General features: G+C 46.1%; 1 protein-coding gene across 6 annotated transcripts in view; it reads right to left on the bottom strand.

Annotated features, from left to right (window-relative positions):
- GRIA1 (glutamate ionotropic receptor AMPA type subunit 1) overlaps nt 1–4,464 on the bottom strand; it is a 287,460-nt gene extending 282,996 nt beyond the window's left edge. For 2 of the 6 annotated variants that reach the window (XM_057491002.1, XM_057491010.1), the window contains exons 1-2: nt 4,072–4,464; nt 1,016–1,153 (exon numbers count right to left, since the gene is read on the bottom strand). In XM_057491002.1, coding sequence (XP_057346985.1) covers nt 1,016–1,153; nt 4,072–4,153 — 220 coding nt within the window. In that variant the 5' untranslated portion in view covers nt 4,154–4,464. The remainder of the gene's footprint in view (nt 1–1,015; nt 1,154–4,071) is intronic. The other 4 variants (XM_057491016.1, XM_057491005.1, XM_057490996.1 and 1 more) reach the window with 3 other exon arrangements.
- Nucleotides 4,465–13,507: the final 9,043 nt, after the last annotated feature.

Genomic DNA, 13,507 nt, shown 5'->3' with positions numbered 1-13,507 from the left:
TCAACATGAACCTTCAAAGCATCTTCAGTTCAAACCATTGAGAGCCCACCATGAGGACAGGTGGGAAAGAGGTGAAGGAAATATGGCCGAAGCCTTCAACTATCCATAGCTCTGCAGAAGTCACCAAATCCTTAGTGTTACCCACAGCCTATGGTGCCAGTTTAATCCAGTTTTGGGTCTCAGGTTGTTCTTGTCCATTCAGTTCACACTTTCATGCCATAAATTCCTACTTGAGCTTAATCCCCGGAGGGAAAATGTCTCTACTGATTAATTTGTATGCTTCCATCTGTCATAAAACAGCAATCATGCAACTGAGTAGGTTTCCTTTTCAGTTGCAGTTGTCAGAAAAACTGAGAATGGTGTTTTTTGCCTACATTTTACAATGCGTTCAATTCAGGTGTCAGAATCTTCTTGAGATTTCCTCCATTCTGTTTTATGCTCAAGGGCCATCCTACAAATGGTCATAAGCAGTCAGTCACTACAAGGCATTTTGGAAATAATCAAGGCACCGATTTTTTAATAATTCTTGGTCATTTCCAAAAATGGGAAACCACATATAGAACTTCTCACAAACCTTTCTTATCAAGCTACTGGGAAATTTTTCTCCTTTGGGCTTATGTACAGGAAAGGCTTAAACATATAAAACCACATTCTCCAAGTTTTCAAGTTCCACGTTCTTTAATTCTACATCTCTAGGAGTTTCCTATGTGTGAAACTCTCAACTGCACAAGAAAACCTCTGAGAGGTAGGGGAGGTGCAGTCACCCCAAGTACCCATTGTGCTGACATTTAAAGTTAGCTGACAGTGAAAAAGCAGACCCATTCTCTGAAGCATTGCAGGACCTAAAATACCAACCGATGGAATCACTCAAAAGGCCCTGGAAAATTTTCTTGGAGGGCTTTTTCTTATGAAGACAAATGACAAGTCGTTTTTGCAACACCACCACCTACTCACAGGCCCTCCTTTCGTTGGTCGATCTCAGAAAGAAATTTCAGAAATAGAAGCAATTACTTACATCTATAGGTCATCTCGAAACTGTCGCTGATGTTCACAATATCAATCTGGGGGAGCAGCTTTGGGGGCTCTGTGAGTTGCGACAAAGCAAATCTAAAAGCGGCATGTTCCTGTGATTGCTGGTTTGGAAATAATCCCCCTGTGTGGAAAGAAAATGCAACATGATCTCTGGGCTGTGTTTAACTCCTCAACAGCCCACCCTAGACAGGCCCTCTCCTTCTCCCCATGCCAGGCCCACTGGCTATAGTGGTGGGGTGGAGAGTTCAAATAGACTCAATGGGTCGCTGAGAATTGAACCTCCACAGATAAGCTTTTGTGTGACAAGGGCCTCTAACATCTATCACTCTGCCCAAACATTTGATTATTCACCCCTCAGCTCAGTTCAGATCAGAGGAAATAGGAGAATGGGTGGCATTTCTCTTCCTCCTCCCTTGTGCGAGCCCCCTTGGTGGCCTATGCTGCTGTGTGCACATAAACCCCCACTGTGTCTAATTTTTCCTATATTGGACCCATTTCTCACCACAAAGCTTTAGAGGAAGCAGTGCTCATAAATGGTGCAGGGTGAAACCTATCTCTGGGACCCTGTGTGCTTCTCCAGTACTATTACTTTCTGCTTTGACACTTTGGGTCTTTGACCTGGAAAGACCTGTGTACAATTTAACTATTCTGTCACCTCTAAGGTTTATTATTCTAAAACTCTGGATTTTCTGCAGTGTTTTACTTCTTTCACACTCATGATCCAGCTACCTAGGAATGACTTATTACATAAGGGATTGCCATTGTGTATTTGCATGGCAGAACCTTGGGCTTCAAAGATGTGGGGGCTTAATGTCAAGAGGATCTGAACATTCTATTCATGCTCAATGAAGGTACCTGTTGGGGCTCCTGTTACAAGAAACAAGAGTCATGGTTTACCTTTGTATTTACTGTGCACTCGTAAATGAATTAAAATACATTTCTGTGAATTAAAATCAGCTATTTCCAGAGACTGAATTATAATGAATATTTACACAGAAGTCTATCTGAGATCTGACAGAACCACAGCCCCAACGTAATGCTCTTCTCACTTCTTACACAGTAGGTACATGTTTGTTTTAAAGAGCAAATAAATAGATTGTCTTTTGTTAGAGAATGTACAAGTAGAATCAAATACTCCCTGATGGCAGTGATAGCTTCAGCATTTGTTCCACAATTTAATATTTCAACCTATCATTTGCAAACAAAAATAATGGTTTTATCAGATGAAAGAAAAAGTTGGGCTAAATATGAAATATCTGCAGAGATACATTAGCAAACATAAAATATACACATACACAAAACACCCCACATGCATTTATGCCCATGACGATTGGCACAAAAAATACTCTTAAGAGAAAGCAAGTCCATATTATCTCGAAAGAAGCACTTCCAGTTAGCAAGGTGTGGGCAATAGGCCCCAAAATATCAACATAAACAATGCTACAGGTAAGAGCAAGTGATTTACACACGTTCATATGCCTCCATTTTAAAGAGTAAAAATAAAAAACTCCTTGTTGATGCTGATTCTCCCCTCTTCCCCCTCTTCAGATGACCACACCCCAAACCATCCAGGTCCCCTTCCTCCTTCCCTGCAGTGAATGGGAGAGACGGGGTGGGGGGGTGGGGAGGTATAGGCGGCTTCCTCCCAAGCCAGGAAGTTTTGTTTGGCATGTAAGGTGCTAATACATGTACACACACACACTTCAGAATGTAGCTTAACAGGTGTCAGGAAACAAAGCAAGTTATTCCATGGCTATTTCAACCACCCTGGGAGCCAGCACACTAGACAGGCCCAAAGAGACCTGTATTGCAGCACCTGTGTGCCCAAGAAAATACCACATCCCCTCTACCCCCCAAACACTCAACAAAGAAAACAAACTACCAGGAACTTTCCTTAGTGGAGTTACTTCCTATGGGGGCAGGGTGCGGGTCAGAAAACAGAAGCAAACAACGAGGATGCCTCCAAGCAACAGCTCTCTCGATTCCGGGACACATGCAGCACTGAAATGCTGGTCACACTGAAGCCCCGAGCCCTTGTGGACATGCGTTGTTACTGGTGTTACTGCTCCTGTTTGTTTTGCTTTCACCCATTATTATTAGGAGAAGCAATATCTCTCAGCTGCCCCATAAATGCAGGGAGGGTGGGGGTCCTTTTAAAAGAGCAACAACCAGGTAATGGGGAGCGAAAAGGCAGACAGTGTGTTGAAACCTGCCTCCAAGTTGGGAGGATGAAGCCCAATAATGGGGAAAGCTCAGAGGAGGGATGAGGAGCATGTGCATGTGTGTGTTTGCGTGCGTATAAAAGGCAGATGATGTCTGTAGATGGAAAATCTAAGAGGAAGGAATGGAGAGGAATAGAGAAAAGGCAGACTAGGAAGTTCCAGGATCAGAGGAGTGGGGACCCCCAGCCCAGCATGGCAGACAGCAGAGAGAAGGCAGCTAGAGGAGCCCAGAGCGGGAGAGAGAGCCCTCTTGACTTGCAGTGGGCGCCTTTCGGCATTATTTCAGGAGCTGCAATAAACCCAGCACTCTTCTCTTCTTCTTACAGAGGGTCTCTTTCCCCTCCCCAAGTAAGAAATCACTGCCTCTCTCAATTAAATATATATGTGTGTATTTAATACAGAATCACACACATAAATACACACACCACACATATTTATATAAATAAATGAAATGAGGCACCATCTATCGAGCATCTAACTGGAGTTAACTCCTTAAACACCCACCACCCCTTTCCTTGCTACAGCCTGATTTTTTTCCTCTAAAGCAGTGGTTCCTCCATTTCACATGCTTATGCCTAGAGTGTGAGTGGTGACTGTGGACCTGTGTACGTGTCCACACTTCCCTTCCGCCCCTCATCCGATCGAGAGAAGCCCCCTCCCCGAGCTGGCGGCCAAGTCTTCCTCCCATCACTGCACACACAGCTTTCCATAGAAAGCCAAGCACAGCCTGGAATGGGGGTGGGGGTGCAAGGAACCCCCTCGAAAATACCACTGGCCAGACCCAGAAAGTCCCACCCAGGCTGCCCCTCTCACTCACCGATCTGGATATTGTTGGGGAAATTGGCACCTACTACCGCGCCTAGGAAACCGGTGCAGAAGAAGGCAAAAATGTGCTGCATATTCCTTTTTGCATTGGCGAAAAAGAAGCCCAGGTCCAGTCATAGATTTGGTATGTCCCCCCTTCCCTTTATTCCTCTCTCTGTTCTGCCTGTTCTTTTCCTCCTGCAGTTCCTTCCTTGCTTGCTTCCTTCTGCGAGATTTGTCTGTTTCCCTTGGAGTCGGAGCACTTAAACTGCAGCGTTAACACCAACTGACAGCCAGATTAACTGAGCCCGGAAAAGAGAAGCCCGTCCTCATGCGAGCTGAGCGCCTGCTCCCCCTCTCCTCTCCTCTCCTCTCCCCTCGCAGCCTGCCTCTCTCTCCCTCCCCTGCTCTCTCTCCCCCTCACACTCGCACAGGCAGGAGGCTCTGTGCTAATACCCAGCCAGCCAGCTCCGAGGTCCACAGCTGACCTGCTCTCCCTGTCACCCTGCCTCCCCGTCCTCACCTCCTCGGTGTGCCTGCAGATGGGGGGTGGGTACAGGAAGCTCGGTCTTGAAAGGGACACCCCTGCCATCCTCTTCCCCTCCCCCTCCTTCCTCAGCTCAGCTCCCACCCCCAGGCCCCTGCCAGGCAGATGCTCCTGGGAATGTGGGTTCAGCTGAAGTCAGTAGGTGGCAGGGGGTCCCCACCGTCGTCCTCCATCCACCCGCTGCTTCATCTAGGTCACTTTTTCTAGGAGCGCACGAGCTGTGCTGGATATATCTCCTCCACTCCGCTGGCCCAATTATCCCTACAACTATTCCTGAGGGGGAGACCCTAGAAATCCCTCCGAGGAGCCAGAAAGGAAAAAAGAAAAGCTTTTTCCCTAATAATGGGAAGAATGACATAAAGACAAACCCGAGGGTCTGGGATGATTGGCAGGTGCCTTAACTTGGATATTTGGCAGTCCTTATCTGCCTTTAAAGCAGAACTGGTGGTCTCTTTTAAATCCTAGGCATTTAAAATGGGCCCCCTCCCCACTTTCCCTGCATTCCACAGGAGTCTATAGCATCAGGATGGTGTGGGTGTACGAGAAAGGCTAAGGATACTTACACAGAGCAATTACATGAGTCATTTTGTCAGCATTTTAGGGAGACGATTCAGGTTTCTTTCAGTTATCTCTGGATGCTGGTCATGTCTCATGTGAATTGGAACAACATAGACTGTCCTGGACCATGGTTTCCACTGAAATAACCTGTTGAGAGAAGAGCTGTGTTCAGGGAAATAGTGTGGGTTGCAAAGTGGCAGTCACTAGCAGCCACAGAGCACTTTACAGGGTGTGAAGTCACTTCACAGAATTAATCTTGCTTTCTCCTCATGCCATTCGTGTGAGGTAGCCATGATCCTTATTTTATAGATAAAAATACTGAGGCTCTAGGAATTAAATCATAAAGACATAGACCTAATAAGATGGAGTCTGGACTCTCAGGATCAATATGCAGAGCCATCTGTGGACTTGAGTTTTCTGGGCATCACCCACTGACCCAATGCTGTGGTCAGAGGTCCCACCCAGCAGATGAACAGGGGAGTCCACCTTCCCTCATTCGAAAGAAGGAGAACAGACCCAATTTTGCTTAGGCACTTGATGAGGCCATTTCATCCCTAAACTCCTCACTTCCCTTACCAAGATTGCATAATCACACTTATCACGTACAGGGAAGCTCTGAGGGCTGAGATTTACAAGAAATACCTGTGTTCGATGGATTCCCTAAACTGGGAACCTTTGGAGGTGGACTGTTTTAATTTCCTATGCAACTTCACATATAGTAATTAGCTCAAGTGATTTTTAAACCTGGTGTTTATCCATTTACCATGTACCAGGTACCATGCTCAGTAATGTGCATGCATCATGTACTGTGTAGTGATACCTGTGGTAGGTAATCTAGTCCCCATTTTATAGATAATAAAACTGAGACCTAATAATGTACCCATTTCCATTGCTAACAAGAAAGAGATTGGAGATTTGAACACAGGAAACTATGATCAGGCCCAGGCTTTTAACCCTTAGGGTCTAAAAGCAGAAAGCACCGGGCACGAGCAGTCTAGAGGTGGTGTAAGCATCAGCTTGGGAAAGGTGAGAGAACAGATCTGGAAAGATCATCTCCAAAGGTCCCTGCCGACATTAGAATTCCATCTTACGTATATTCCATCTTATAATATAATTTCTCCATTTGCATTTTTTGTCTCTTACTATTTTGAATGGTACCTGGGGATCTTTTAAGTTCTCTGAGCTTTGTACCTGGTAATAATAATAATTAGGCTGTCATTGAAAACTTCACACTTCTCTGTCACTTTTTAGGGGAAGATCTCAAAGCCCTTTACAAGGATTAATTAGCAAAACCTCAACGCCTACCTGTAATAGGTAAGACTTGTTTTGCTTATGTTGGGGAGGGGAACTAAAAAGAGGCAAAATCATGCATTTTCTATGGTCATTATAAATCATATAGTCAGACAAACTTTCCACACAACTCTACCCACGTCATTTACCTGATCAAATATGGTCAGTGGCTCCTCTTGGCCTGTTAAATACGTAGTTGTTTAGTGATTAAATAAACCCTGAGCTTACTTATTTCCAGGTTGGGCATCTAGGTCAAATTACGTTTAGGTTCAACTGTGTGTCTTCAGAATTCTCCTCAAATATCAGTGGAGGACCTACTCTGTATCCTACAGGGTATCAGGTTGGGGGGCCTATGGAAGGGAATCAGGCACAGGCGCCACCTCAAGGCAGGTGAATGAGGTAGAAGAGGGGGCTAGAGGAACCCTCCAACTGCCAGTGCAAAGCAGACCATGACACGTACTCTAAGGGAGATGTGGACACAGCCCTGGGGGAGCCAAGAGGAAGAACCAGTATGTCTGTCTGTGGGGACCCAGCAAGGCTTCACAAGAGCTGAGCCGTGAAAGAGGGAACTGCAGGCAGAAAGCGAGGGCTGAGGGCAACATGCAAACCCAGGGAAGAGCGCCTACGAGACTGAAGGCGGGAGAGGACGCCATGTGCTCTGGGGGCCTGGAGCCCATGGCACAGCCTGGGAAGAGAGGGCATGGACATGACACCTAGGTGAGGTCAGGGTCGGGATGGAAGCCACCGAATTCCTGGCCGGCACTGGACAGTCATGGGACGTTTCTGGTATAGTAGTTCTAGGACCAGGAGTGTGCGGGAGAAAGAGGAGACGGACCGTTAGTGGGACGTATTGCCCCATTTCCTCAGCCTTGAAGATTGGGACTGCACACTGTATGTTCCCTAAATGACTTACTCTGATGCCACCCTTCCTTCATTCAATGCTGACTCCCCTGATCGCTCCCCATCCCACCTGCCACCCCCAGGGTCAGTCATGGAAGGCTTGGTGGCCCACAGTCTGCTGTGATTGGCGGCAGCCAAACCCTGGAGATATGCAACACACTGTGGTCCGCACGGCACTTGCACATCCGCTCTCACTTCATCCTCCCAAACCCCATGGAGACAGGAATTAGAACCTACTTTACATTTTCAGTAAGGCTCAGAGTGGCTAGATGGTTAGCTTAAGAGAGTGGTTCTCACTTGGCAGTGATTTTCTCCCCCAGAGGATATTTGGCAACATCTGGAGACATTCTGGGTTTTCACAACAGTGGGGGTGCTGGTAGCAACAAGTGGGTAGAGGCCAGGGATGCTGCTAATGTCCCGCAAGGCACACAACAGTCCCCCACAACAAAGACTTATCTGGCCCCAAATTGCCACAGTGCTGAGACTGAAACATCCCAGAAGAAGATGGAGCAGCTGGTACCTGGGACTAGACACCAGGGCTCCTCTTCTCACCTCCCTCTCCATTCTGTTACTCTGAAGGAAGATGGGATTCATCATCTTCAAGACTTCTCACATTCTAAAATGGGACACCTGAAGATGGGTGTTCCTTAAAGTCCAAACAGATAGGTGTCCAATGCAGGGACTCTAGGCAGTTGACAGGCTGGTGGAAAACCCCTCCCACTGCTGCTCAAATTGTGTCTAGAGGTGGTGCAGCCCCTGCCCTAAGGTCAGTTAGGGCCTCTCCTGGTTCGTGTGTTTGGCATACAGTAAGTTCCATTACCATGAACCCAAACAACCTAAGATTTATGTATATGGTTTTACACCCCAAATCAAGGAGGTTGGCACTGGGCAGGGATTTCAAATTCCGATGCCTCTTTGGGCCAAGCAGGGAAATGAATGAAGTGAGCTGAGTCAGGAAGAGGGCCACGAGGACAAAGAGTACTGGGGGACACACCCCGTCAAAAAGCGGTGGCGGGACCTCAACGGCATAAGGGATGTAGGCACACTGTGGCTGAATGTTCTGATTTCTTCTTTCCCAAGAGAAAGCAGGAACATGGATTGCTTTTGTTTGTTTTATTTTAAATGTTAAGCATACCTTGATTGCAAGGGGCAGGAAAAGAAAAAGGCAGAAGGAGGTGTCTCTGGGCTTGATCAGGCCCACAGACCATAAACGTGCCAGTTCTGGTCAGTGTAAGACAAAAGACAAGGGTTCAACCTCCACCCTAACATCAACTTAGGGGACAGCCCTCTGGGCCTCTGTTTCCTCATCTGTAAAATGATGAGACTAGATTAGAGGATGAGTACAGACTGTTCCGGCTCTCATACACCATGGGTCCATTGGGTGGGCAGGGATGGGAGGAAGGAAATGGACATTGAGTCAGATCTGGGCAGACGGTGCTCTCTGCTTCCTCTTACTGCAGCAAAGGTATTAGTGGGTTCCTTCCCCTCCCTGGGCTCACATCTCCATTTGTAAAATGTGGGGTTGTACCAAGGTGTCTCTGGCTTGAGCATTTTAGACTTCCAGTGGGAAACAATTCAAGGTTGGGGGGAGCCATCAAATTTATGATCTCAGAATAGATCTCTGACAGCTAACAAATTGGCAAAAACACAATCAGGGAGAGGGTGCCTCTGTGGCTTTAGAAAGGCCTTATTTTAAAAGATGTAGGAAAAATAATGATAATATTTTTCATGTTTTTAGTACAATTCCTACAGAAGGCTCTGAAAATACTCCACAGACTGTGTGTGGTGAGAACACCACCCCAAAGAATGTAATTACCCACCCTGGAGTTCTGCCAGGTTTAACAGCATTTTCTCTTTTTTTTTTCTTCTTTCAGTCTTCCCTCCCCTTCTCCCACAAATGACAGCATTTTCATAAGCCTTCAGCATTACTAGGTAATTAGGGAGCAGTGGAAGTTCTGGAAAACACCCTGGGGCAGGATCAGTGCCTGGAAAAAAAAGGTCTATTCCAGCGGGAAGCTCCTCTGCAGCAGCAGAGTTACTAGTAGAATTTGGAGGCACTGTTTCTCCAAACCAGAGGTGCCTTGCGAAAGGCGGCCTGGGCAGTGATTAGAGGGCGGCTGTCCCCCGCACGACACTTTCCACCACTCTGCCAAGAGGCTCTGCAGCTCAAATGGCCCTGGTCTACACACCAGAGGGCCAGACTCTGGGCCATCCTCATGGGGTGCATGATTTTGGATGAGCCATTTAACCCCTTTGTATGTATGTTTTGTCTTCAAAATGGGGATAATAAGGGCCCACTTCCCAGGATTGGGTGAGGCTTCATGAAATGTGGGTGTGAAGGGTGTAGCAAGCCTCCAAGCACCCAGTGAGGACTCTGCCAGCCACACAGAATGGTGATGTGAAGTGTCATTTTTCTTCCCTCATGGGTGGAGTCCAGATTCACCCTGGCATTGGAGGCCTTCCATCTATGTCTGAAATCTCCTACAGTTCAGTTTGCCAACCTTCTGTTATATCTGTATCACTTCTCCAACCCTCAAAACATTTGTCCATCAGGGACAGCAAACCACTGATTCTGCACATCCCCCACCCCTCTCCACCCGGCCTGCCTCTCCCTTCATTCCTCCCATCTCCCTAAATGACACCTTCATTCACCAGGTCATCAGGCTAAAACTCCACAGCCACCCCATCAGCTAATTCTAGGGGCTGTGCCTTCAAAATACAGCCGGATTCCAGCCCTTCCCACCCCCTCTCCACTCCAGGCTGCTCACCTCTCCTGTGCCTCTCATCTGACCCATGGAAATCTTTACCAACTCTTTTTCTACTCCTTCTCCAACCCTGTCCTCCAAACACCATGGCAATGTAACTTACTCTCTGCACAGCAGCCAGAGGGAAACTTTTAAAAACAGAACTCAGATGTTGTCACTCCTCAGCTCCAAAAATCCAGGAGCTTCACAAGCTCTTCGAATAAAATCCAAACCTGCTGTTGGCTCTTCCTTCGTCACCCTACTCCAATCACATTGGCCTTCTCACTGTTCTTTGGATTCACTGAAAGCCATCTTGTCCCCGGACCTTTGCATGTGCTTTTTTCTGCCCAGAAAACTCCTCCTGCAAAAATCTTCATTGCTTCCCCTCTCATTTCATCCAGGCTTCTGTTCACAAGTCTCCTACTTACTTTATCTGAAAAAGCACCCCTAGTCCTACCATGACTGTTGCTTCTCTTAACTGACTTCATTTTTCTTTATGGTGTCTATCACCACCTAAATATGTTATATATTTATTTGTTTATCATCTGACATTACTAGAAAGTATCTTGTTCACCTCACCACTTCAGGGAGTGTCTAACACAAAGTAACTTTCTCCATGGATATTTGTTGAAAGAATGAATGGATGTTCCTTATCTTCCCCTGAAATATGCTTACTTTTCTTAGTCACATTCTAAGTTTAAAACCCAATTTACTTCCCATTTTTCCCATAATGTCCTCCCACAGCTATTTTGGTCTTCCTGAGGATCTGTGTAGCTCATCACTTACCACTTTTAATTCATATTTACTTAGCCTCTACTATCTCATTTTCAGAATCATGCCTCTAATGTAATGAAAGCTAAGTTTTTTTGAGTACTTACTATGTGCTAGGCCCAACACCTGCCTTGTATCATGTGATGCTCACAGGAACCCTATGAAGTAGGAACCCTTATTATTCCATTTACAGGTGTGGAAGGAAGGGTTAGGGAAATTAAGTTACTTTTACAGTTAATTATAATCAGGGCTTGAATTTCAATCTAGATCTGCCTGGTTCCCAAGGCTGGTTTGCCTAACCATTATTCCATATGTCTCAAGGGGCAGGCTCATTAGCTTGGTCAATTTGCATTATGCAGGTCCTTGACACTGTGTGCATACTTCCGGAAAGGTAAAGGACTTTGCTCCAGAACTTGTGGCTAAGAGATGACCTAGACCAGTGAGTCTTCATAGTCAAAACCACATCTTGCAGTCACTCAGTTACAGTATTATCAGGAAGGAGCTCTAAGAGGCCATTCAAAAAGCAGGTACAAAACTAGGGTTTGTTTCAAAAAAAAAAAAATGAACATGTCTTGAAAAAGAAGATGAATCAGTGTTTCTCTTTCCACATCTGATAGCTTTCTTTGAAACTAACAGCAATTTGGTTGCTTACTATAGCCCCCCTCACCACCATGGTCATGGAGAGATTTTAATCAGTTTTGAGGAGACTTGAAACAGAAATGATTCTGAGTCTCATACTCCTAGTATTAACTTTTGCTGCTTGCCCAACTTCTAGCCACTCCTTAATAGACTATTAAACAGACAAAATCATTCAGAAGGAAAAAAGAAAAACCTGACATGGGCAAATCTTACATGGAAAAGAAGCAGGTAGAATGCTGGAGTTAGAAGGAAATTTTGAGTCATGGAGTCTGATCTGACACCTTCATTTTACAAGTAAAATAGAACCTCAGAGAGGTTAAATCATTTGCCCTGGGTCACTCAGCAGATAGTGGCAGATCAGGGACTTTAACCCCCAGCTTGACAGCATGATGAGTGTTCATGTCCTGTTGCAGTGAGACCTGACACAGGCTCACTTAAAGAGGTGCATGCAATCACTTTAAAAACTACAGCCCATAGAAACAAGAAAAGGGACCCGAGTTAGAGTCATCTTTTAGAGGAGGCAGATGGAGTCCCTGCAGAATGTCATCTGCCCTCTGGTCCATAGCTCATGGGGTAGTTTTTCCTCTAAAGACCTCTGCAATGATATTTCAACATAACAAGGGAGGCCCAATAGTTAGCCTGCATGTTACCTGACAGTTTGATGGTGGAGAGAACCGTGTATGAGAATGAACACAAGCAAGAGTTTGTATGTACTTGCCCACTGTCCTAAATAAGTCATATCAATAAGGCTATCCCTCCCCCTCTCTGTTTACTACTTTGATGGACCCTTCATGTAAAGCATCCCTGAACTCTCTCTTCCCTCCCTGTTCCACCTTCCTTCCATCCCATGTTACTGCTAGGGTAAATTCACGTTGTCGGTGACCCAGCTCAGAAGCTGCCCACTCTAAGCTGGTCACACTGCCCCACCATCATTTCCATCACCTAAGGCAAGGAGAAATAGCACCTTGGCTCTTGAAGAACAGAACGGAGGATGGGCATGCCAGCAGGGAATCAGCATCCTTGGGGAAAGCAGGTATGCTAACGATAAAGTCATTAATAGCAACTACCACTTGCCGGCATAGACAGCACACTGCTAAGCGCTTTATACTCATTATGCCACTCAGTCCTGTAACAATCCCACAGCAGTGTGGTCAGCCCCATCGTACAGGTGAAGCATACCTTGGTCTATTAGCCTTCAAAGACTTTTCCATTCACCTCTCAGTGCCATGTAGCATTGTGGAAACAGTATTATCATCTCAATTTAATAGTGAGGAGATAAACTCAGAAAGTTAAAGCACTAACCTTGGGACACACAACTAGTGAGAGGTTGAACCAGGTCTCAAACCAGATTCTTTCCCCCCTGTTTAACACTGCCAGTTCCTGCTTCCCCTGATGCCCCTCACTGTGTGGGGGAAGGGTGGGTCAGCACCTCCCCTCCCCCCACCTTCCCTCAAATCACGAAATCGGGAGAAGGTAGTGTGGTTCCTGTCTCTGACTCTTGAGACGAGGCTTCCAGGCAGGGCCAGGGAGGCCATGAAGGTCACAGACTATTCCTAAAAGAAACAAAACCTGAGTATTGTCTTCTATTACTTTCACAGCAAAAATACAGCATTTTAACAATAGTAATGTCAACCTGGCTTTGGTGGGCTCCCTTGGGAAACTAACCACTTATTCATTTATAAAATATCCTATGGAAAAACTAACCATTACTTGTTTATAAAACTTTCTACCTGAACATAGGAAATCATCTGGCCAACTATTCGGAAAGAGCAGAAGGCTCCTCTCAATGGGTGGGGTTCCTGGGGTCCTCTCCCTGAAATCAGAAGCTGCCACAGGAGGTGCGAGCAAGTCCCGCTCTGACTCCTGGGGGGCAGAGTAGGCGAGAAAGTGCTTCACCAGGGAAATGTCACCTGGAAGCACCCAGCAATGACTGTCCTTACTCAGTGCCAAGCACTGGTGTCTGGCTTTGTTCTAGAAGTTTAAATGAGAGGATATACTTC

This window comes from Manis pentadactyla, chromosome 2 (assembly GCF_030020395.1).
Source record: "Manis pentadactyla isolate mManPen7 chromosome 2, mManPen7.hap1, whole genome shotgun sequence".
NCBI classification, from domain to species: Eukaryota; Metazoa; Chordata; class Mammalia; order Pholidota; family Manidae; genus Manis; species Manis pentadactyla.
The sequence above is the reverse complement of the archived record's forward strand: the minus strand, read 5'-3'. Positions and strand labels throughout refer to the sequence as shown.